This window comes from Numenius arquata, chromosome 10 (genome assembly GCF_964106895.1).
Source record: "Numenius arquata chromosome 10, bNumArq3.hap1.1, whole genome shotgun sequence".
Lineage (NCBI taxonomy): Eukaryota > Metazoa > Chordata > Aves > Charadriiformes > Scolopacidae > Numenius > Numenius arquata.
In genome coordinates, this window is record NC_133585.1 from 36425447 (window position 1) to 36452550 (window position 27104).

General features: G+C 38.8%; 1 protein-coding gene across 1 annotated transcript in view; it reads right to left on the bottom strand.

Annotated features, from left to right (window-relative positions):
- AFG2A (AFG2 AAA ATPase homolog A) overlaps positions 1-27104 on the bottom strand; it is a 203039-nt gene that overhangs the window by 137470 nt on the left and 38465 nt on the right. The window contains exons 10-13 of the mRNA XM_074154986.1: positions 26040-26249; positions 14695-14748; positions 14211-14290; positions 614-740 (exon numbers count right to left, since the gene is read on the bottom strand). Of these exons, the coding sequence (XP_074011087.1) occupies positions 614-740; positions 14211-14290; positions 14695-14748; positions 26040-26249 (471 nt within the window). The remainder of the gene's footprint in view (positions 1-613; positions 741-14210; positions 14291-14694; positions 14749-26039; positions 26250-27104) is intronic.

Here is a 27104-nt window from a genome sequence, read left to right on the forward strand (position 1 = left end):
CACAGCAGCGGTAGACGGTTTTAAAGGGGATTTTCTAGAGGGCTGCTGGGTTGGTTTTGTGTTTGGAGGTTTTCTGCAGTAAGTGTTACAACCCTCCCGTTTTTGCAAACTTGAAATGTTCTTGTAGCTCCAGCAGAGCTGCCGCAGGATCTAAGGAGAAATTGCACTGTTTACAGTTGGAAAGCGTATTGCTGGCAGCAGGCTAATGGCACCAAGGAGATATTTAATCTTTTAAAAGGAAGTAACTAATGAAACCAACAAACTCCAACAGACTCCTGCATAAACAAACACAACAGAAGCAAAAACCACAGAAGCAGTTTGACAGAAATGTTATTGCACAAGTTCAATGAGCTTGATTTAAGGAAAATTTCTTCTAGGAAATAGATACTTAAGGTTATCACAAAACATTTTGTTTCTGTTAAAATTCTGTAGAGAAAAAAAAAAAAAAGCTAAGTGACATAATCCTTTCCTTTGCCTTGTCTTCATTTTCAAATTTCTGCTCTTAATCATCAAATTGATTAGACAACAGTTTGGAGAGTAAAAGAGAACGAAATTATACCAAAATCTGGTCTTCTCAAGAGAAAAGGATATACGACAGTGCATCTATTCGTACCTTGTCTATCATGTCCGGTCTGTTTGTAGCTGCCAAAATTGTCACGTCCTTCAGCTGTTCTATCCCATCCATTTCCGTTAACAACTGAGCCAAGACACGGTCTGCTACATTTCCAGCACCTGAAGAGCTGATTTAAAAAAAAGTCATAGCATTAGCTTTCCCTTCCTAGGAAATTAGAGTAAGGAAAGAATATACCTTTCTTTTCAGTTTACAGGGATCCATCTTTTTATCTTCATTCTTTCTAATTTTTATTTCACCTTCAATCCCTGAAACAGTATCAGCCATATGAAGTGAGTAAAAGCAAATTGGAAAATTAGTCCTTCAAAAGATTTCCTGGTATTCAGTAAAGCAACTGAGTTTTTTTGACTTACGACCCTGCTATGTAGGTTGTAAAGGATTTAACACAATGTGGATGTCCAAAATAAACATTTTTTAAGATAACTGAATTCATGCGGCTTCTTTACTAGTCAAACAAACTTTCATTTTTAGCACTATCCAAGTGAGCCCTTACAGCACCCCATGCAGTATAAAAAAATTAGGTAGCTATGCATTTTGCAGAGTTGCTCTGCATTTTTATGTTCTCCCCATCAAATGAGAATAAATTGAGTGTTGACCAACGGCCTCATAATAGCATTGTCAGTCCTTTAACTCAGCTGATTTTCCAGATACCAGGAAAAAAAAAAAAACAAGACTGAGAAATAGAAAACTTCAGTTTTGAAATCACCAATATGTGAAAAACCTAAACAGAGAAAGCATAAACTATTCTACGCATTTATTTTTTTAGTTTGGAGTTAACTCTGGTAACCTTGAAGTATATGGAAAATTTGCTCAAATTGCTTAACTCTATGTAACAAAAAGCATGATAGAAATAAACTCTTATTATTTTCACTAAACCTTCTAATATTTTAAGAAGAATAACCAAATGATGTATCACCTTCTTCCTAGACAATTCTTCGACATACAAATATGTGTGCACATACATTTGTATATGTGTGTGTGTGTGTGTGTGCATATATTCAAACGAATAACAAAGAATGTGGAAAAGGAAGACATTGCATAAATCAAACCAAGAGACCAGGCACGTATGTTGTGATAAATAACCCATCTCATGAACAGTTGTGTTCTTTATAACATCCTTCTAATTCTGCATAAAAGGGCTTTATTTCTGAAACATTACAAAAAATAGGTGACTACACACCATATAATTCCTTATTTTTGAAAGGATACTAGACCTAGGAGATGCTAGGACCATACACAGACAACTGTATACACTCATATGTCGGCAGACGCACTACACAAATGATATATATGTGTTTCTTCTAGCACCCAGCTCTATATAAATACAGGAGGCCAGGGCAAGTGCAGGCAGCTGCTCATCCCAAAAGTTCCCTCTGCTGAGCAGGGGCAGGGAAGCTGAAGCAGGCTGGGGACAGCGACTGGGGACTCCCAGATAGCGCTGAAAAAGGGGTTTACCCTCCTTTGCCAGAAACCAGGAACCCTGCTCTTGGCACACACCAAAAGCCTCACTGTTTTTGACACAACCTTCACTTGTGGACGGGCATGCATACACCTACATCTTCCTTCACCGACGGGACGGCTCTTCCACAGCTATTCCCTCCTCCACTGCACACAGGAGGGCTTCCTCTCTCTACCCTTAAACAGGCCCTTTTCAGTACAATTTTAAAAAATTAATCTCTCCAATTCTTCTGGATCCTTCTAACTTCACGCTAAGAAGCAAAGTCTGACACTTAAAATGAAGCCAGGTTTCTTCCCGCAGTGTACATTTTTCTACCGTCACACCAAATCTACATAGCATTAGGAAAATTTTTTAATCTCAAACTTCTTCCAAAAGTACTCCTAAATGTTTATGCGGATATATGATTCTATGATATACAAGTACCTACATACACAAACAATGTACAATTACCCTGCCGAATGCTAGTTTCCAAAAATAAATATTAGATTTTAAAATATAAGTGTTCCAATTATTTCCAACAGATAGAGAATACATGCGTATAGTTGCATAGTTATTACACACATATATATTGCTGCAGCACTGCCACCCACCAGCCGCACGCCTGCAATCAGACTGCTTCCTAAATGTCCCAGAGCCAAAGCAACAGTAATGACCCCATTGCTGCTGTACAGATCTCCAAATAAATTCTCTAACTTTCCTATTCTACAACTGGTTCTGTAATCTTCTAGTGCAAAACAGTTAACTCATCACACCTAGTCTGGAAAACATCTTTGAGGAGCTATAATAAATGTTGGCTAGCAGAATATTTAGGTTGCTAAGACATATTAGAGCAGGGACTTGGGTCAGCCAGTTGTCAGCTTTTTTGTTTGCTGCAGCCATGTTAGAAATTCCCAAGTGATATTACAGAGTTTCTAACATACCCATGGGTCACAGTCCCATTGACTTATAGAGGGCTGAACATGATAAAACACTTCAGGTGTTGGACAAGGATAGTAAATGCTTTTCGAAGGACCTAGAGCTTAAAGGAAATTAAAATCAACTCTGTAACATAAGCCAGTCTCAGTAGGGATTCAGGCCTCCCATCTTGCATAAGTTTCACATTTATTCAACTTTATACCCAATAGACTGCACACAAGAAAAAGCTAAGCAAAGGAATAATGGCAAGACTGGGACCAAAATGTTAACATTATGTGAGATGATCTGAAGCTAGAAGACTTTGGGAGAAATACTAATTTTTTTTATTTTCTTTTTTAGGAAACAAAGAAATATTTGGTTTTGAAGAGAGGTGGCTAGAGCGGATATTACATCTTTTCCCAATATAAACATTTCTCTTACAAGCTTCAGACTGAAAAAAAAAATAAATTAAAGAAGTGTTTATTTTAAAGAAACCCCCACTGTTACAGGGGAATGTACATTGCAAAGTCTTTCATGCAATTAGGGCATAATCATAAAATTGCAGTTAAGCAATCACTGATGGCATAATACCACTGAAACCATCAAGGGGGATACCAATGCATTACTAGGGGCTTTATTATTATCTGTTAAAAGTGGAGTAAAAAAAAAAAAAATTAAAACCACATACACAAAATCTATGAATAATAAAAATACCAAATGAAGAGGTGTCTGGGACCTATGACACCAGGAATCTCCAATTTCAGTGCTTTTATTTACATAGTTCACCAAGCTGTCATACGATGCACCATTTTTAGCACAGAGTCTATAGTAAATTAGCTTTTGGCTTAACAGGATACCCTATAAAAATCACAGGCAGGCACAGGTTTACAGCGAGAGATCTCTTTACCAGCTGCTCAGAGCTGCACCATGTGGTCCGAGAGCCCTAGTGCTGCCCAAGCTGTTAATCTGAAGGGTGACACGCAAGCATGCGTTTTTCCATTTTCCCATGATTTCCCAGCAAGGGTTTCAAATTAACATAGGCTACGTTCATTAAGGCTGCCCGGACTTTTGACGCAAACGGCAGCCAGAGAAACAAGTTATGATTAACCCTCCAGTCCCACGGAGGCGCTGCCAAAACCAACTTCCAGCCAAGGGACTGTCTTTAACCCCCCCTACTTGACCTCCACACGTTGATGTCATCATCGCAACTGAATGGAAATAGTCCTCAAAAGGCACGTCCTAGTACAAACTAATTTCCTGTCAACACGCCGCCTGCAAATCCAGGCAGTCGGAATTAAGCCGCTCACATAATCCACGCAGGGCCATGTGTGCACGGCTGTGCGTACGCACGAGCCGTGCCCTAACCAGAAATACCCTCCGCTTCAAAATAAAAAACGTGTGAGCAAAGCGGAGTCTGGCTGTTCCACAAGGGCCTGGGAATTTCAAGTAATCTCTTGCGTTGCCCTAATGAAATACATCAGTCTATAGGCTGTTTGTTATTTTAATCTTTTTGCCAACCCCTCTTTCTTTAAAATCCTTAGTGAAGGAGTTTTAAAGGCAAAAAATGTGTTTGCTTACTAGTTTATTACATTAGTTAGAGCCAGATATCCTCTCCCCTGTGTGATATTTAAGCTAATCCTGGAGGTGTCCCACCAGTCTCAGACCAAGCACACATGCGCTCCAGCACAGGCACTTCACTTACCAACAGAGAAGCTTCCTGAATAGGAAAAGCTCATCAGGTAAGACTATCTGTGGATTAAAGCAGACTACTGGAGGTGAATATGGGAAACAAAACCTGTCCTTGGTATTTTATTTCACTAAAGGTACTTCCAATGCACATTTTGACAGAATACAACATGCATTCTACAGTGTACCAAAGCCTCACAATTAATCTGAACTAATTCTGGCCTTGTCTGATGGAACTGAGAGATTGTGAGCTCCAGCTCCAAATTCAATATAGCAGCTGAAGGGTCTCCATAGCACCTTTTCTTATCTCCTTCGGCCTTATCCAATGACCGTTCTAACCAGCTGGATTTCAGATCTCAGTGGGCACCGACATTTCCCCTTGAACATCTTAAGCCACTCTTATACTTCTTCCTGAGGATATAAAAGCAACTGCAGCCCGATTCTATCACTGCATCATGGAGCGCATACAGTTCACTAGCTTATATAGTGCTTCAAGTCAAGGAGATTTTTTTTCCAGACATAACCAGATGTATGATATCACCAGATTTAAATCTGTTACCCTTCTTGCTATAAGCATTTTTTTTGACAGCAACTGGCTTCTTGTTTTATACGTTTTTACTTATTTAACTTCCTTTTCTTCCTTTCCCCCTCCTCCCTTTATCTACCAGATTTTTTAATATTTGAAAACCAAAATGCAGTCGTTACGGTTTCACCTCATGACAAAATTTGGTAAGCATCACCCCTGCAGGCTAATGCAAATGTACACTTAGACATGCATCATCTGACAACTTAGAACACTTCCAAAGCCAATGGAATGAATGTTTTTTCAGAACACCAGATGTTATTTTCAGTGGAAAATGTATTTAAGTCTCAATAACAATTTAAATCCTGTTAAGGAGAACCAATGACTCTTCATCTCACCACTGACTTCAGTGGCACTGAAGCCTGTCTGAACACCTGAGCTTGAGAATCAGGACCTTTAATTATACTACTATAACTGTAGATGTAGGAATGCAGGAAATAGTCACACAACAACATTTGGAGCACTCTTAAATTCACAGTAACTGTGAAGCTACAAAAGCAGAAGGAAGTCTCTGAGGGCCCCTCTCCTGAAAAGCCCCATTTCTGTACAGATGACCCTACCTCAGGCAGATCTGCAAGGTCAAAGAGGCAGACCTCAGGAGAAGTATCCAGGATAAATTACTGCAGAGGGATTAATCTCCACACAGCTGAAATCTATAACGCAGGTTTTGTGAGAAGGAAGTACAGCCCAGCCTCTCTTCCAAAACGTCATATCAGGCAAGATTTACATACAGATAAAAGATGCCTTTATTATTTTTTTTCCCCTTAGCAAAAGAATTGCAATCATAATCAAAATTTATGGGTTTTAAAAATACTTGTGGACGTGCTATCATCTCAAATAATTCTTTCACTGGAATCTCTGGAAATAATTTCATATCAAAACAAATGTAAAACTCATTGACATGACAAAATAGTTGATATCAAAAAATTAATATAGGTTGAAACTGACCTTTCTGGCAGAACTCTAAACTTCTCCACAAACTACGGAGGTAAAAGGTTCCTGAAATACCAAAGCCCCTGCCAGCACACTCCCACGTAAGAGTTGCCTCACTCACACAGTCTGAGGGATTTTTATTGAGTCTGACATTTCTGTCAGGGCTTTGCAGGGGTAACCTGTCAGCAAGGAGCACCTGCCAAGTCCGTCTTTTCAGTCCAACTGCATGATCATAATTAACTGTCACACTGTTTTATTTCTTTCCCTCACAAACTCTGGTGAAATATAGCTTTGGCAGTTCAAGGTTTTCCACAGCATTAGAAAAAAAAAAAAAAAAAACACCACACAAAAAAACCCCCAGTAATCTACTCCAATAGCATTACCAGAAAAATAATAATTGCAGCATCTTCCCAGATATCAAATTTCACTCAAAAATTCTATCAGTGGGACAATTTGTCCAGCAGAATGGACACTGCCATGCTATTTAGAAAAAGCAGGCTCTTCCACACAGATATACCCTGCTGAAACATTAATTAAGTCAGAATATACTTATATCTAAAGATAGCAGAGTGGGTCCTTATGTTAGCTCTGTTTCCCTTGAATATTACTGGGCCTTCAAACCCCAAACTTCACTAAATATACTAGGTTTACAAAGACATGCATGTTTACATAAGCAGCATAATATCACTATTTTTTCCCTATAGCAGTTTTCCCTCTCTCCCTCAAAATCACAGTACCTTTTACATCACATACTTATTTCTGCTTACAAGCACAATTCCTGTTTTGAGCTGCAAAACTGTCATCCACAATTACTAATTGATTCCTGTACATATACTCACCACAAAAGAGGTATTTCATAAAACAAAAAGGCATAACAAGCATACGCAGGCCTAAGCAATCATTATTAAAACACTGGTCCAAATTCACTTCTGGCACATGTATAGTAGAACTTCAATGCATACTATTAACTCAGACCACTACAGATACTACAGGCTTGGATGTCATTAAAAAGTCTAGGAGAAATATACAGCATGCAACTCTTGTATGTTATCAGTTAAATATTTTGCCTATTCATTAAAAAAAAAAAAAAAAAAGGAAAAAAAATACCCACTTCAGTGCTAAGATAAGAAACTTTCCCCATAGGAGAGATTTTTCCTGCCTGTATCATCAGAAAAACTCTGAAAGAAGATAATCCTAAACCCTTCCCTCCATCAGCACCCTACAATTAGATGCTGTCATATTCTCTACACACCTGTATCAGCTGTTACCCACAATATTGTTTCACATCTTCCCTGGTTCTTCAAGAGCAAAATTCAAGTACTACAGAAGGGAAATCTCCAGAGGAAACCTGTGGAAGTCTGGGAAATTCAGAGACTGGGTATTTAGCTTTACAGTCACCTCCAGGCCAAAATGATGTTTTGCCAATTGTCGATTCACTGATTAAGTGCAGTTCATGTCATTTGGTTTTTAAGACATTAAAAAAGCACAGAAAAATAAAAAACCTCCTACTACTCCTTGAGCGACCTCCAACTTCTAAGCAGTCTTCCTAAAAAGAGAAGATGAGCTTTGTGAAACCAGGAAACAGTGCTCAGCTGTCAGCAGGTGACTTAGAAACAAATGGCCTACAGACCACTGCAGAAACACCCTCCACGGTCATGCAACCATCCTTTTTTGTTCGCCTGAACTTCTTATTATTGCAGCTTCCAGAAGTTAGTGAAGTAGGCCCAGAAAAATGAAACGCAATGAAAGGAGAGAAAAAGAGGAAAGGAGCCAGTTAGACATGGGTTTGGAATCAACAGGCTTTCTTCCAGAGGGCCTTCCCTAAGCACATCTCCAAATCCTTAGGTACCTAGATGGTGATCCATCATCCATTTCCATCTGCCTGCAGCTAATTGCAGACGCACATCCATGAAAGACGGACGTTAGACTTTGCTTTCCACTGGCCCTAGCACCATCTAGCTGAAACAGGAAGGATGCTAACGTCAAGAGTTCTCCTATTCTGTTAACACTGACTTTGCCTAAAAAAAAAAACAAAAAAAAAACCTCAAAACACACACCTGATGCACAGTAAATTTCCCATTTCCTTTCCTTCTGTTTTCTTCAGCATTTTTCTTCTGCGCATTCCTGGAAGTTAATCAAGTTGAAAACTGTAATCAATCATGTCTACCAATGAAGCAAGTACAGTTTAAGTTGGAAGTATTACAGTCCTCGAAGTAACTAACTAGACTGGATTTCATTTCATTATAACAATATTTAAGTATAAGAGATTCACTTGCATCTGGAATAAATTGTAATTAAAACTTATAAATTAAACTATGTTCCCCTTGCATTTAATTTTTTTTTGAAATAAAAAAACCCTTCAATCATTATAGCCCTAACCCCGCAGGCAGCTGTAGCCTGCTTGGGCCCATTTAGCACGGGTAAGCTGACCTTTTTCCATAGCCAACGCCATACTGGGAATTGAGGCAGTCACCACATATGCCCACTTCTCATCCCTCTAATCTCGGAACCTGTTTCAACTGGGCCTCTGGCAGGAATTCAAACAGAGGCTCAAATTCATGTCTTTGGCTGAAGCACGTTGCTGCCAGTCAACTTTGCCACAGTGCTACCAAGTACTGCAGTAATATTATCTACATTAACAGAATTGATTAGCCCCTATAAGCCCTGTGCATTTATCCAAACACTTGAATGACTTCAAGAAAAGGGTGTACAGATCCAGTCCTGCTTCCACTGATGCCAAGGAAAGTCTCTGCTGACTTCAAATATCTGAATTATAATACAGGCTGGCAAAGTTACAGATTACTGGCTACGATTACTTACAAAAAGGAAGGCACACAGATCTAAAACACATTGTGATAAAGGATTCTTACTAGACAAGAAGTGTTAATGAGTTTCATTTTAACATTAAAGGGATTGCAGGCACTTATCACATATACACACAACCTATGGGTAACGCTATTTGTTAAAATCGCTATTCCAAAGTAAATTACAAGCTTTACTGTACAATTAAATCATTTCAAAAGTTTACTTTTTCACCACTCCTGCTAGGCCTGAAATAGAAAGCTGGCACTGGATGCGCAGCTTTTTTCCCAGACAATATTTCTATTTGGATACCAAATTCCAAACCTTTAAAAAATTCAGACAGCAGTCATAAAAGTTTTGAATGCCTCAACTCTCTATCACATGCAAACACAGCTCCGATATTGCAGGGAATCAGCTGATGTTCCCCAATTCTGGGACAAGCAGTGCCAATATAAGCCAGAAATGCAAAACTCCTTGCCTGACTGTGCCAGCTGCTAGAATTGGGTCCCTCACAACACAAGTATGGCACAGGGAAATTCCATTTCTTCCATGCACTCTTTGTTCACTCCCTTTCACCTTTGCATGAGTAAAATTAGGGTGACAATGCCTCCTCCAGCTCTACTACTGGTAATTTACACAGTGTAAGGTGGTTTTCTGCTCAGAATCTCTATCCTACCTAATGCCACTTTGCTCTGTCCCTGCAGGGTCCAGCCTGTAGGTTTCATTGCTAGGATGCAATACACTCACCTCCTTGATGACAGAGGGAATTTGCATAGATACAAAAATGCTACGGTAAGTTCAAGTGTACAGTGTAATATGTGCTAAAGTGTACAGTATAAAATATTTGCTAAAATATTCCAGGAAGACAGACAGCTTGGTTTAAAACCAGAAAATTTCTCACCGTCACTGTTAAAAGCAGAGGTGGCATAGTACAGAAGAGAAGTTCCTTCATTTAGAAGCCTGAGGGCCTCTAAAATTAAGACTGCAAGTATTTTAAGTAAACACAGTACATCTTTTCAGAGGTTCTGAGCAATTTAAATTGTGGCATAGGAACATAACTATCCTTCTCCCCCAGCATAGAGGATAACATACCTCCCCGGAAAAGCATCATCATACTGTAGTTTCAGGGGACTGCTACCAAAGCCACTCCACTTTGCCTACCCCCACTCTGAAAAGGTTACCATTACTCATCTACCAACTTGTTTTGGTCTCCACAAGTCAAATGCAAGGTACCAATTTTGTCCCTTGTATTTCTATTTTTTTTCCCGTTTGAAAATGGAATTTATCAGTGTCTTTCACATCAGTCTACAACATTTCCCATCTTACATTACAAAGATTTGCAGTTGAAGAGGAAAATGCTTTGCTTCTGAAAAACAAGAAAAGGAACAAATATGTCTCTTGCCCAAAAATCCTAAAAATCCTACTTATATAAACAATGTCCCATTTCCAAAGCACAGAGATTCCTTAAGTTCAGCAAACAGACTGTCTGTGCTGCATTTACACAGACCCACATTCATTCATCACTTTCAAGTCTAATTACCAACCCATTTCCCTCTTGGCAACCTCTAATGGCCAGAAGAATTAGGTTTTACATGGTCAGGATACCAAGGGATAACAAATACCCATAACTCTTTGCAGCTGTGCAATTTGTAAAGCCTCTCAAGCTTTGTCCAGGCAAGGGATTACTGCGAGGCAAACTTTCTTCCTCATGCGCTGCTGTATCTGGACCAGTCCTGCAGGTCTCGCTTCAGCACAGTCTTTCCTACAAAAAGTCATAACGACATCTTTCAAAAGTAAGGAGAGAGAAAAAAAGGTCCTAAACCGCACGTGGAAGCAAACGCTAATTAGAACTACAGAAGGGTGGAAAAGGCTCCGTGCATCACATAGTTCACCTCTCCCGGTGCACAACTGCTCTCTGCTGCACGTTAATCCATGAATCCACGCCAGGTTTGTTTGAAAGATGTCAAGTGGTAGGTTACTGGAGCTTCTCCCATATGACTAACTCCTCTACCAAAAGCCTTTCTGATTTGCAGAAGTTTTTCCTATCTCAATCATTTTTCCTACTCAAAACTCATCGTGACACCTCTAACTTCCTACCATCTTTTCTTCCACAGATTTATCACCTATTCTTTAGAATCAGTTATAGTGAATGCCTCTCTTTTTCTCAGTCATTTTTCTCAGTCAGTCCATTCTGCCCCTAATTTTTTATTTTCAATTCTCTCTAAACTTCCTCTAACATCTCAACATAAACCAGACAGAGAAGGAAAAATCTTCCGAGACCATTAGAAGCACAGCTTAACAGAACAAAAGGCAGAAATGAATACAGCTCAAATTATGTCTTCACTACCACATTGAAGACTCATTCAGAATCACCCTCTCATCTTCTTGCATCAAGGACCCCCAGACTTCTCCATCCAGCAACTGCTCTTTACACTGAACCATTTTTCTTCAGACGGGCAGGATCATATTTTTGTGAATTCTCTTTGAGACTGGTATGTATCCAGCCCACAATTTTAATTCTTTGATTAATACATATTAGGTTGCTGCCTACGTGCAAAATTGGGAGGGGGGTGTGGACAGACAAGAAGAAAAAAAAAACCCAGGAGTTTAATTCATATAGATAAAACATATGGAACTTCTAAGCAGGCTGAATAAGAAATAATCTTTTCAAAAATACTACATTTTGCCACTGAACAATGTCAATTAACATAATTTTTGCTGACTTCAAAGTATTGTTTCTTGTAACTAATAAGAAATATTTTTTAAACAAAAATTTCTAAAACAAAAACTGCTACAGGAGACAGTTGCATTAGGTAGAGCATTATATGTATTAAAATTATGGAATTATGGCTTGGGAATGTATAACAAATAAAACACTGTGGCATATCTGAATGCAGTTACAGCATTTGCCGTGGAGCAATGGCTTGTGCAGTGACAGAGACTCCACTACGTGATGTAAAGGAGACATTATATTGAATGGTGCAAACAAGAAAATTATTTAGCTTTCTTGACTTATCTGTATTAGAATTAATTACAAAGTCTATTAGTCTGTATGCGTTTGCTGATTGTTAGTGATCACTACAGAAGGCTGGGAGCAAAACATTTATGTTTATTCAAATCTAAACAAGTAATAATGGGTTAATGAATACTGGGCAAAGTGCTTTGAAGAGCAAAAGCACTAAGCAATTACTCAATGTTATTTTGCATCTGTATTTCAGATCTGAACTGGGCATAAAACTACTCACAACTTAACAGTTTAGGCTTCTCTGTATCTCTGGAGACATCCCATTAGGATCAGGAGAGGTTACCTACCCAGACTTTTGAGATGCAGCATATTCTGCACAAAGCCCACAGCATCCTTACAAGGATTTAAACCGAGAGGGAAAACATTTACAAAGCTGCATCACAGAGTGGTTTTCACTGCCAAGGCAGAGAAAACTAATTCAACCAACAGAGGGAATAGGGAGACAATATAAACAGGTGTTTCCTTGAAAACTTAGCATGGTTAGTAATAGTACAGGAAATGGATCTCCAGAGGCCACAAATTGTTAGCATCTCTAATGCATTTGCAAATTCCTACTGTGCAAAGTCAGCCTGTAAAAAAAGGCCATTTCTAATAAGTGCCTTGTCTGGTTTCCTACACCATTTAATTTCAGATGAATTTTATGAGAACTCTGCTACATATTTTACCTCCCATCTGGTTCAGATTTGACAATGAAATATTTGTGTGTCCCACCCTGTTCTTTTTAAAGCTCCAAAACCAGATGTCTCCAGAACAACACTACTGCAGCAGCAGGTCATACCACATTCTTCAGCAAGCTGTGCCAGGCCTACTACCCCCCACAGACAGTTCCAGGTAAGGTAAAATTGGGTTGTTTACTCCCTAAAAGAATAAAGCAAGCAAACAAACAAACTTCAACACCTCTAGGGCACTGTGTGAAAAGGCTGATTAAAATGTACTATGGCTTATTCTTCCAAAAGGTTTTATCTTGATGAAGTGGTGTTTCTGAAAGCTAAACACATTAAGAATTGCAGCAGGGGGAGATATTCCCCCCGCCTCTATTGGGTTGATTCCAGCACACATTTTTGCAACTTCTCTATTGTGATAAGCAGGCAGGTGTTTCAGTGAATACCACAGGGTGGCTAGATTTCTAGGAAGTTTACAAATTTCACAGTTGCATACATTACATATGAGAAGGATGCTGATGAAGACTTCTATCAGATTTTGCATTTTCAACAGAAAATGTGTTCACTTCTTAGTAGTATCACAGGGCAGCTCTATGCTGCACATGATGCCATCTCCTGTAACATAAACAATTTGTGTCACTGAAATGTCAGAATGACACCTTTTATGCTTTCCTGCCGGTACAGATGGCCCTTCTGCAATGTAAAGGAATCTGTATGGATGCCGAGGTAGCTTCTTTTCCAGAAAAATGAAGTTGTGTCTTTAAACTGGACAAATACTTTCTATTTGCACATATTTGATATTTTTTCATGCAAAGCAACACAGAAAAAAAAGTACCCACTCACAACACGTAACAGTATTTTATAAGAAGGTATCCCCCAAGACAGGCCACTTACAGAACCTGTCACTTCTTAAATGCCACGGTAACAACTAAAACCTGCTGTAATCCTCCTTCAGACAAGAGCTAAACATCTCTTGGAATTGCCACGAAGTAGGATATTAAAAAAGAACATTATCGGCTGTTTGCACAATAATCCCTTTTAATGTCATACATGAAAGGACATAAGTGTTCACAAATCTTTTCATGAAGTTTTTTCCCAGTCTGACGAAATGTTTAAATGTAAGTGTAAATTTAGGCATATGAGTAGTCTCCTTGGAAATTCTATGTTATATAGCATATGATCATATTGTTTTCTTGATGGAAACACTATTTTAGGCCAGTGCAACAACCCTGGGAAAAGAAAGGAGTTAGTTACGGGAAATAAATGCAAGCTAAAACCACAGAAAACAGCCAAAGGGCATGAGAACCAGTAGAATCATTCCTGCTAATGAGATGAGAAAGGAGGAACTCCACTAGCTTACCTGTTTATGCCAAGTTAAATACGCTTGAGTAGAAGTCACAAATGCTATCCTTCTGCATGTGGAATGAATATATTTAATAAAATAATTCTAGAAAGGTAATACACTTGTGATTGCACAATGTAAGAGTAATTAATCAGAAAATAACATCTGTGATTTTTGTAACAGGATTACTTACTTTCCCCTTTCAACTGCCAAGGCATCTATTTCATCAAAGAAAAGAATTGAAGGAGACACTGCTCTGGCTTTCCTGAAGATCTACAAAAACAACAATGAAACACTCAGTTTTAAGGGATGGAAAATTTTGCAGAATGCTATCATCCCTTGCACACCTCAAAAGCTACAGAGCATCACACAACATACTTTTGTCTTTTTTTGTTGTTGTTTTTTAAAAACAGAAATTTTAGAAGTTATTCATGATAATGCATGATGCAGGCTTATACTGAAAGCTGCTACTTGGTCCCAAATTTGACATGCATCACTAGGCCGATGCAGGAGGAAGTTAAACAACACAAAATATCCCTTCTGCTTTTCCCTTTTCTTTTTTAAACTTAAACTAGAAGGAGATTTTTTTTAAACTTTAAAGGTAGCCTTAGCAGAGAAGAATTCGAATGCCAAGAAAGCTTAACATATAACATTATGTATAGCTTGCCCCTTCTCACCTCTCTCACTGCTCGTTCAGACTCACCAACATATTTATTCATCAGTTCAGGTCCCTGCAAAATTATTAAAAAAAAAAAAAAAAGTTTAAAAAGCACATTACATTTACATACAAAATGATTGAGACAATCTGCCAGTGCTACATTACTGATGCTCTTTTACAAGGAATTTCATTAATTTGTCATTTGAAAGCCTTATTTGTGCATTTTTAGACTTACCTTCTACCTGTACCAAGTTTTCCTCCATTTGTCATAGCACTGTGCATGCATGTAACTATGTATGTAGGTTAGTCCTCTCATCATAATACTTTTCTAGTACTTTCATGAGAAATGGAATTAACCAAAAAAATAAACACTTTGGGCTTCTTAAAAGTTGTCTCAGCAACAAGGGGACTGCAAATCAGCCAGAAAGATGAACTACAGAAAAGCACTTACTTGCGCTCTCAACATGCACCCTGTCTAGCCAAGCACCAAAACAGTGACTTAAACCTATGTTTAACAGTGCTGCTTTGAACTTGACAGTTTGCAGATCCAGAAAGAAGAAGCTGCCATAGCAGCACACCTGAAACCCATCCATGAGGCACTCCATCCCCAGTGAGAAAGCTGTTCAGTGTCTTAGCTCATTCGCATTCCTTCTCCTCTCTGCCGGGACTGCCAAGCAAGATTATTAGTGCCAGCTGCTGTGGTGCCTGTTTATACTCACAGCCCTGTCCACTAGGAACAGACTGGAGACCACAGGGTCAACGTTCAAGTCTTGAACAGGTACTTAAAATTATAAATATAAAACAATGGAGAATTGTCAGTGTATTTTCTGTTCTGCTATATCCTGTAGCAGAGGCTGCTTAAATAATGCTTTCTAATGGGACTAAGATTCTCGTGGGATTGGTAATGACTCATTGACTTCAGCCTGGTTTGCATCAACATTGACCTGCAGCCACAACTAACGATGATTATCCCCTGCCCTTAATGAAAAGAGCCAGTGGCTTCAATCTATTTTCCAGGGAACAGGTGTCCTCGTAGTTTCACCAGCAGAAACTACATCCTCCTTCACAGTCAGAAAACTGAACAACCTTCCTATGCTTCACAGCTGAGAGTACCTTCAGGTAACACTCGGATCAGAGCAGTAAGGCAGCTTTAAAGAGCAGGTATGCTAGAACTAAGAACGTGTGGCAAATGCACATATATACACTGGCAGCAACAGAGCTTCTGTTACAACACCTCTTTGAATTAGATGGTCTGGACTTTGTACCCAGGCTGGTAGAATGCAGATTTATTATTCTAAAAACGCAGCACACTTTTTTTTGCAGTCTCCCTTCTCCACACTCATTTTCACTCTTACAATAACAGTTAATGCACTGACTCTACACTCACACTGGCACCATTGGAAAGTACATGAGCATATGTATGGGAAAAACATATTTTTTCTACAAAGAAAAGCACAAGTTATTTGATATCAGCAAAGTATGCAGGCTATGCCACTATTTTTATTTATTTATTTTCAAAGAGTTGTCCATTATCCAAAAGAACAGGTGAGATACTGCAGTAGCCAGACCTAGTGTACCACACAAGTAAAAGCATTCATATAAGGGTTGGAAGAAGAGCACTGCATGCCTTGCCTGAAGGAAACATAAATGATACAATTAGCATTGCTTCCTTTCATCAACATCCACCCTTAAAGCAACTGCTGCAGTACCTAAAGTTAAAGTGTCACCTGCAGGCTTTCAACAACTTCAAAATTTGAGTCTGTTGGACACTTGGGTGGAAACAGAATTATTCAAACACATAATTGAAGCAAGCAGGAAAGAAAGAGAGAAGGAAAAAACAAGGTAAGAGAGAGAAACACAAAGCCTTTTCCTCCTGTGGACACCCAACATGGGAAGCATGCAGCAGTCTGTGCACAACAAGCATGCAGCTCAAAGAGACAGCACCCAGCTGCTCCAGGCCCTCGCCATTCATCACGTTCGGTGCAGATGAGGAATCCGATAGCATGGGCCTATCAAATCCTTAAGGAACAAGGGCACAGCCTTCTCTTTCTGTTCAGCTTTCTGTTAAATTGAGCTGATGCACTGAGAAACCTCTGCAGGTTCTACCCACAATTACAGATTTCTTTTACTAACTTTTTCACAGAGCCTGTGGTCCTTCTCTTTCACGCCCTTATTCTCATAAGTAATCTTCATTCACATCAGTATTCTCATGGAAACCAACATCATATGCATGAGTGCCAATAGTGTACTCCTCTAGTATGACGCAACATCAAATAGCCTGACATTTTCTTTTCTTTTGTCTGAGCAAAAAAACACTTAAAACCAAAACTACACTCTTTGAGCTTTAAGGTACAACATAATTCCAGATGCTTGGAGTTTTATTTTTAATTAAACATTAAAATATGATCAAGGCAACATCAAAGCAATAAATACTGTTTAAAATGTTTCCAAAGAGAATTATTTTGAATGCATGGTTTTGCTGTAAGCTTTGACATGAAGTTTTTCTCCATTTTTCTCTTCATTAAGCAGCAACTCCATGTGAAAGACCACTGCTTTTTAATGACCCGTGCCTCTTCATGGAGAATCTTAATAAAAATGGATTTCAAGGTCTCCTAGTTCACCACTCATGGGTGACACCAAAACTGCCATTCAGAACCATGGTTTTTCTTGCAAGCAGTTTGGAACTCTTATTATACATGGCAATAAAGGCAAAGACTCCAAAGCAAGAGAAAGCACTCACTGAAGAGGAGGAATTGGTATACATTTCATCTCATGCAAACACTTAAAACCACAACACAAAAAGCTAGAAATGTTCAAAGCAGCTGGATGTAGAAACTGAACTGGGTTAGCTCTGGTCCCACCTGAGCTGAACCTCTGCCTTACCCTGTATGCAAATGGACTGTCCTTTAGCCAAGATTGATGGCAGTTCTTTCAAAAGACAGATCTGCATGACAAGCAATCTACAGGCCACCACAAAGTCACCTGCTGACAGCTGACACAGCTTCCAATTTTCTCAAAGCTCACCTTCTCTTTTTAGGAAGTTTGCTTTGATGTTGGAGGCCACTCAACAAATACCAGAAGGTATTTTTAATTATTATTCAATGCTTTTCTAATTCTTTGAAAATCAAATGACATGAGCCTGACTTAGTCTGCGAGTCAACATTTGTTTAAACATCATTTTTGGCCCAGAGTTGAGCATAATGATTCCTTTAAAAGCTGTTTATAGCTGTTGATATACAGACCAAAAGGTGCTAGTAACAAATGGTCCGGTTTAATGATGCATAGCTCTGTTTTCTTCTGCAACCAGCCATCTTCCATAGGAAGGGACGTGAAGAAATAAAACCTGTTCCTTCTGGTCATTTGCCCAGTGACTCCAAAACCAGCAAAAGAATTGAAACAGGAAATTAGCAGAAGCAGTTGTAGCTTAGCCATGCATATAAGCATACCATTTGTGAGCTATATCCAGACTGATAGTATAAAATCAGCCAATTCAGGCACACTGTAAACTGCTGTGTTTGTTTATTCAGCCTCAAACTAGAGAGAATTCGCAAGTATGCTCTGTTTAAAGACTAATCCATCCTCATTTACAAGATACTTTCCCCTTGTATCATGAAACCTCTCACCTGTTTATGGTCCGGATTGGGTGTGGATTTTTCTCCTTTCTTGTTTTTTTATTTTTAAATAAAAAAGCAAGAAAAAAAAAAATTCCTTACATGTAAAATATAATCAGAATAAGCTCTTGAAATATTAACTGAACAAAAGATAAAACCCCTGTATACAGGCTGCAACATGAGATAAGCTTGTGCACACATGGTTATGACAGAAGTTCTCAAAGTGTTTTTAAACTGCAAGAGAAACATCTGGTATCCCTGAAGTTAAAAAGTATCAGTAATTTTTCTAAGCAGTGCTTAAAACCTCTTGCATATTTTTTCCACCTGAAAATACTGGGGTAGTGACTTTTAACTGATAGGAAATTTAGTTGGTGTCTTTTCTCTAGAAATAATTTTTTTACTATTTTGACAATCAGGCAAGTTACGTACTTGCGGTTGTTGAGCCAGATGGACACAGCTCCAGATTCCTCCAGAGTACAGCACTGTCTACTCTCTTCAAAAATAATGCCATAACCTCACATGCAGGTTCTAAGCTCTAACACAGACACACCAAACTATGTTAGTCATAGAGTGCAATTCATATTTTTAAAAAATCCAAGTAATTAGAGAATTTATATCACATCCTACAGATTATTACTCTACAATAGGTAATGCACAATTCCTTCTTTGCAATGTTCAAAGTAGAAATAATCAAACAGATATTAAACAAAACCATCAGTCATAATTAATATGTAATTTCAAATGAAGTATCTAGAAACTGTAGTGTGAATCTCAAAAAAAAAAAAAAAAGAAAAAGAAAAAAAGACAAGGGGTGCCAAAATTAGTTTTCAACTGTTGACAATGTGTACCTAGGGCAACGTTCATTGCCCACACTCAGACATCTGCATCTGAGTTAGACATTCATATTAACTGATTTGGACAGACAGACAGTCATCTACATCACAGATGCAATGCACCTCACTCTGATGTGCTAATTTCTCATCAGACTGCAGGAGGAGAGTAGACAGCCAGCTCAGAGGAGCGAAGCTTGATCCCACCCCTACCAGGGCATCTTTCACGGAGTTAAAACCAGCATTTTGGCTTCCCTTTTTTTTAAAAATAAAAAATTCTTTCCAGTTCCATGACAATGCAGGTGAGATGATCTGCTATAACAACATTAACTGATTTGGAAGAGACTCAAAAATTAGTTACTTTTGATACTGTAATCTCAACAGTGAAATGCTATCCCATCCCTACCACAGTCAAACCAGTGCAACACATGACTTGGGCTGGCTGCAGGAAAGAGAGTTAACAAGATAAACAGTGAGACTTCCTTTATTCTAACAGTAAGGCTATTTCTAATGCAAAGGTTGTACATGTGTGACTTGATAATTAGTTACGCTACATAGAAAAATATTTGCTCAGAAAACGCATTATATTTGCTTGTTAAGAATAAAGCCTACTTCTCTTTCAATGCTGTTTAATGATTTAATCAGCATTATACCCAGCTTCTCAGCCCAAGTAAACTCCAGGCTGAGTGCCGTGAACCATTTTAATTGCTTCCCCTCCTTCTGCGTTGCATTCCAGAGGACCTTAAAAACTTGTCAACACCTGTCTGGTGTTTTAAAAACCTCAATTTCAACAGGTGCTTGTGGGGTCCAAAATATCTAAGGGAGTACGCTGGCAAAAAATTGTCATCCTCAATCCTTGCAGTGAAGTTGCTAAATGCAGTATAATCAAACCGCAAAGGCAAATATAATATCCACTTTTCTTTATTGGCATGCCTCAGAACTCACTTGTTTGCCATCTGCCTTGATTAGCAAACATTAATGACAACCATTTGAGGCTTCTTTACACAATACAGAAGCCAGTATTTGTAGCGTGGAGTAAACTGACTGGAAACATCGAATTAAATTCACTGCATGCACCAGTGCCTTCAGAGAGGGCCCTCTTCAGCGCTCAGGCACAGCTGCCACTCAAATTTACCAGGATTTTGCATGCTTGCGGAGGGTTGCACCAGCACAGGCACAGCAGTATCAAGTCAGAGGTGAAATTCTATTGCGACAGAGTTGAAGTAAATCTAAAAGTAAACCCATCCCGCTCACCTCTCCCGTCCACAGAGAAATCCCTCTGCAAGTCATTCCCATTCGTCACGGACTTTAGCACCCATTCCTATTCACTACCACTTTTAGCTACAGGTGAAACAGCTGCCATCCGCTACTTTGCCTAGGACCAGGCCTGGCACCATTGGGGCAGTATCCACGTGGGATCAGAAATCAGACAGCAAGAGGACACAAAATTAGCCATCTGCGCTGCAAAACCTATTCCGCTGCTGACACTTCACCCCTCCAGCAACACCCCATTCTGCGATTGCTACTTTTACTATATCCTGATTGCTGACAAACCCTTGATAACTTTGAAAAGAGAGAGAGAGAAACTAAGCACTAATAAAAATTAATCTTACAAAGCAATTGAGGAGCGTCAAGGAAACAGAGACAGGGGATTACCTTTGAATCATTTTCTGCCTGCACATTCACTTTTGGGAAGCTTAAGGTAAGAATGGATGAATGCCTTATTTTATTTTTTAGATGAGTAAAACACGCAGATAGCTTCAAGATTAAAAGAGTTCATTCAAGTATCTCAAATTGTTCTATCCCTTGTAAAAAATGTTACATTTTTCAACTACAGTTAGCTTCACTATCTCCTAATTAACTTAAAGTTACTGCAAATGCGTTACTATATTTCTTTTTGGAAATATTATCAAGTGTTTGCCAGAGTTTCTCATAAAATGATAATGCTGCTTCATTTCTCTTAAATATTTTGCTTAACTAGTCAGAGACACCAAGCTTTCTTATTTCATGCTTCTGCTCACTGAAATCCCCATCCGAAGGCTAAACTATCTCCCCAAAATTCAGTGACAGTTCTTCCCAAAGCAAAGCAGGCGGCCTTTCCAAGCCCCATGCATCTGTTTGAGCTGCCACAGCCAAGAGCTGAAGGGAAAGGCAGAGGAAACTTCAATTGGAAAATATTTTGACGTAATTGACCCAGATGACAAACTAAGCTTAAGCACATGTCAAGCACAGGGAGTGGTACAAAAGCATCGGCAGAGGGATACAGGAAGTTAAACCAAGCCAAGGTGAAGTCGGAACTCTGAGAACAGCGTATATTTTTGTAATTACTGCTAATTGAAAAAAGAAAAAAAAAAATCCTTCAGCCCGAGCTCTAAAGTAACAAATAAAACGTCAGGAATATTTTCTAACCTTTTGGGTTTTTTTCCACACCATAGTTGGAGCTCCTAACCAATGCAAATAATATTTTAGAGCAGTATAGTACACATCATATGTGCCGTTGTTTTGCTGAGTGTTAACGTCCTTAAACACTACTTACTGTCACGAGTGGGTTTGGGTTGGGGTTTTTTTGGGTTGTTTCTTTGTTGTTGGTTTTTTTTTATTATTGCTTCATCAATGTTTACAACAATTAGTGTTCTCACTTAGCTGAATTCCAAGGGGTTTAACTTCTTGGAATTTAGACTTTAGAAGTCTAAATTTTCTGAAAATTTAACCTGTTTTTTTGTCACTAAGTGAGTTTTTGCCTTTGTTTTGATTTTAAGCAGACAAATATTAAAAAGCACTAAGCAGCAAGAGGAAAAATGATGCTTCCAAACCCATTACAAGCATATAGAAGTTACATAATTCTTCTTATTTATTTTGTAAACTCAGATAATCTGCTTGTTGGACAGAAAACAGAACTGGGTGCTTCCCAGAAAATCAACAGAAAAATCCATGAACAAAAGTAATATTCATTAGTTTCTTAGTACAACACAATGATACAGGTTTTCCTAAAAATAAAATCGAAAAAAAAAATCCAAGAGGGCAGTCATAACAAATCTAAATAAACTAAGTGTGAGAACCCGGGACCTAACACTAAGATGCAAGACAAATGCAGATATAATTATCTATGCCATACAGCAATATATGGAAGTTTCCTCCAAAAATATTCTTATAATATCACCATAAAATCTTAGTGGTCTAATCAACATGTATCTCAAAAAAGCAGCCAGTCAAAGCTGACCTTAAGTACAGAAACTGTCAAAACAGTACAGAGAGATACCCACCATGTAACAGTCAAAAGAGGGGCAAAAAAGCTCACAGAAATAACACAGTGACAAAGGTTTTCATTTTCTTCATGTTCAGTTTCAGAAAGCTAGATGACATCTAAAGCAAAAAAGTCAGAGACAATTGTACGTAACAAAGAGATGTCATCAGTCTAGCAGAAGCTTAAATTTATATCTCCCATCCTATTGATACATCCAATATCTGTATATTATTTTCTTATTATTAAAAGAAACGCACAAAATACATTTCAGAAGAAAATTACAAACTTTGGGGCGAGTACAAAAGAAGTGTGAAGAAGCATAAAAGTGCATCGAAGGGTGATTGAAATATGAATTCAAAGTCAAAAACTACTGATAAGTCAAGACTACTGATAAGTTCAGTCCTGAAGAATGAAAAAATTATCCTAATTCATTCCTTCACAGACTCTTATACTCGTTTGTATCCATGACCACAAAACACTGAAAACTCTGTAAGAGGCTGAGAACAATTCAGCTGTCTTGTAACAGAGGTTTAGGAGGAGGGAATAATCAAGATATCCACTAAAACCCTGAAAAGCCTCAACGCTGCAAGAGACTTAGGAAAAAGGAGTGGTGGGAGGGAGCAGGAAGAGACATCCCCTGGAAAGTAGTTGACAACCTCCTCCCCAGTAAATTTAGCAGATATATTGTGTTAGAGACAAAGAAAATCAAGTGAAGGAATAAAAATAAACAATTCCCCTTAGGAATTATATGCAAGATTGCTTTGTAAAACAAACCAACCACACAACTGCTTGTCTCTGGAAAATCAAAAGGTCACCAATCTTGGTGAAAATACAGCTATAAAAAGTTTTGGCCACATATCAAAGAGCTTGTTTACAAAAGAGCCACATTCATTGTAACACTAACCATTCAAACTTCACAATAGATTTCAGGAGAGAACAGGATGCAACTTCAAACATCTGTTATCACGTTATTTTCTTCAGCTCCTCTGCTCAGAAATTACATCTAGACCTTGCCCATCTTCTAAAACTTAATGGTGGCAAGTCAGACATGGGCTGGAGGCTGCACTGCTTCGACCATGCCTCATATAGCATTATGACAACCAGACATGCCCAAGACACGTGGAAATGTCACTTTTTAACAGATTACATATAACCTAGGCTAAAGTACCTCATTTAACAGAGCCAGCTGTCCAAACTGCACATACATTGCATAGGCACATCTGGAAAACAGTGCAAAGCCTTCCTGGAGCCAGGCTGGGGCAGGGGTGATACCTGCTGCACCCAAGCAGGACAGCCAACTTAGAAAAGTAGAGGACATTCAGCACGTCTTGAGAAAGCTGAACTTACTGCACCCACGTATCTTAAACGTAGCGTGCAGACATAATGGGTCCATCTTCCAAAAATCACTGGACCAAGTAAGCACCGCACATAACGTACTTTATTTCCTCTCAGGTTTCAGACACAGGAAGAGACAGCATCCAGCAACAGGCTCCCATAGCTGGGGCTATTCCTCCTCTCTGCAGTCCGTTCTCAAGAAGGATACAAGAACCTGAGCCACCTAAACTATCCTGAAAGAGTATCCTACAGGCTTTACAGCAGACAGTTTTCATCAAAATTACTTATTTCGGGCAGGAGAGACTGGAAAGAAAATGCAAGTCTGAAAAGTAAATTATCAAGAAACACACTTCCATTTCAAAAAGCCTGATATCAGTTCCAGAGACGGATATTTGAGACATAACGTAGAGAACAGGAAAATTAATAGGACTATAAGCAACAAAAGAAAAATCTCCTCTCTCAAAAAAAAAAAAACAACAAAACCCACCCAAAACCCCCCAAAAAACATATATTCATCTACTTTGGATTTATTGCAGGAACACATGCAGTGGAAATTAATTCATGCCTGTTCTGCTTTAAGAAATGCTACAGACAATGATATTTAACACATTTAGTACATGATGGATGTTGCCTTTTCTGTCCAGGAAGCAAATGTGAAGTTAGAGAAAGTGGGCTATGCTCCCTTCCTGGAGTCAACATATCCAAGGTTGGACATGCTCCAGAGATGTGCTTCTTGAAACATCTGTACATTGAATATTCGACCGGTTCCAGGCCAATAAAAGGCAGTTTCCCCAAGCCAGCCACTTCTGCTGCAGCTTGTCAATGACAGAGGGGTTTGCACCACCAGAACCACACCATGAAGAAACGCTGCATTACTGTACAAAAGCATTTCATATCAGTGCACCTTCAGATACCTCCTATTCAGCATGTGCCACATTTTACTTTTGGACAATTAACTGCATCAGTAAAAAAGTCTGATGTAGCTATGACTGATGAATATAGGATAGCAACAACATTCATTTTTAACTGCCCCTTTTTTGTTGTTTTTGTTTTGTTTTGTTTTTTGTTTTTTTTCCTCAGACTGCTACCTTTTTTTCTCCGCCCTCTCAGGCATCAGAGCCTTGGGGAAGACAACGAGGAATGTTTTCTTTTAAGCAGTGCAGGAGGAAAAGGTTACCCTGTTTACCAGTAACTTTGAAATACAAAGAACTACTTTGTCTTTATGGAAGAGGCAGTAAAGGTAGAGTTTCTTAAGGGCTGAGGTTTTCAAGGCTGCTCTTGTTGATGTGACCATGACCCAGAGGCAAGCCTGCAATAGCAGGGAGCACAGGCAACGAAGGGCTGCTGGCTCCAGGGTCGGTGCGACTGCCTCTGCTCCCAGAGAGGACAGGATCCAGAGCTACAGTTACAGCGTGTCTGAAAGGATCAGCAGAGGAGGAAGCTGTGCAGAAACTAACACCACAGAAGGCTTTGTGAGTAAAGAGATGGTCAACAGACAAGAGTACGTGATCTCACTGCTGAGAAGGAGATACTTTTAAAACACTTAAAACAAATGTTTTCTCTTGCACTTCATTAGCATTCTGACACAGCTGCAAGACTACCCCATGTGGAATCACTCTGCTATCTTTTTTTTTTCCTTCCTATGCGTTGAAGCTCAGTATTATTATTAAATAAGTTCCATTCATGCATTTTCCATACAGCCCACAGTAATCAATTACACTGATTCATAGGCAATGAAATCCAGAATTTTTCTGTACTTTAAAGTATTTCTTAATGCTGAGAGAATTATCCAAGAGTACTCCAGATATAACTGGTTTTGCAAACTTTCTAAAAACTGATGGCCTGAAAAAAGGCAAATAGGGCAAGAAAAAATCTGTAATGAAAAATTAACAGTAAGATAAAGAAAGTGACTTTCCTGAGGAATGAGAAGGAATGTAAGAGATGAGATGATAACATTTCCATGCAAGTATTCAGTACAGCAAGAACTACCCAGACTCCAGAGTCATATTTCATTTCTACTGCTTCAAGAACTTAATTGTTTCCATTTTTAAATGATTTTAAATAATGCCAATAATTAAGATGTCACTATACAGTTTACCCACTCATCCAACATATAATTTCTGTGCAGTGAGAAATTAAATAATAAATTTCTTAAAAGGATACAAGAAAAGCACTAGTCCTTTTCATAAGAAAACACAAACCTTACACTTGATATTTACAAGATGTTTGCTGTAGCATATATAATGATTAGAAACTCTAAGAGCCACTGGATTCTAGCACTGGACATTGGTGAACTATCAACAATTACACAGGAGTTAAGAAGATGTAAGACTAAATGACCTACCTTCACTGCCAAGAAGTTGAGGCCACTTTCATGAGCCAAAGCTTTTGCTATCATTGTTTTTGAGCACCCAGGAGGTCCGTAAAGCAGCACACCTTTTGGAGGCTGAATCCCCATTCGGATGAAGGAGTCGGGATGTTTGAGAGGCCATTCAACTGCCTGCTTCAATTTCAGCTTGACGTCTTCTAGTCCTCCTATGTCTGACCAAGATACCTGCAAAGCAGACCATTTTGCTGAATTCATACAATGGAGCAAGACAATTAAAAAAGAAAAGAAAGCAAAAAATGCTCTGTAGAATTGGTTATTTCATGGTTATTTCATGGTTATTTCATGAAGTTGTTTTTAACGAGTCACTTCTTCAAAAAGCCTTTTTTTAAACAAGAAGCAATTATTAATGAAGTCACACAAAGTAAAAGGGGATTAGACTTCATTTATGCAGGAGGATGTAGGCAAAATATTTTGTATCTACTTCAAAGATCAATAACAGAACACGTAAAAATAACAAAATCACAGCATCATCATACAGGCAGAAACACTTTGTGTGATCACTTAGCAAAGTCACAACTCAGTTCTCTTGGTTTTTTAATGTAATGCTGATAGAGAATTTATAAATTACTTTGATGTTTTCCCTGAAGAAAAGGGCTGTATGAGCTCAAAGTGGTTTTATTTATACCTGCAGAGTAAGGCCCTGATCCCTGCTGTATAACCCCACTAAGCTGAACAGGACTGAGTTTTAGAAGTTTTGGGGGTTCCTGCACTTGCCAACACTATCACTCTCACACAGGACTTTGGCACTGGAGATTTGACTAGAAGCTTAAAAAAACCCCACAATCCTCCAAATAGACAAGTATCTACAAAAAAAAGAACAACCACACACAAAAAAGCAACCCTCGAACCCAACTGCAGTTAAATTTGCTCTGCTGAAGACACGAGACAGGCTTGTCAGGTATACATCAGGATAGAACTAATACATCCTACCCAAAACAGCAAACCTGCTATACCTCTCCCCACATCACTGACAACAAGCCTGAGACTTTTCCCCACATCCCCCAGCCTGTTCTTCACTCT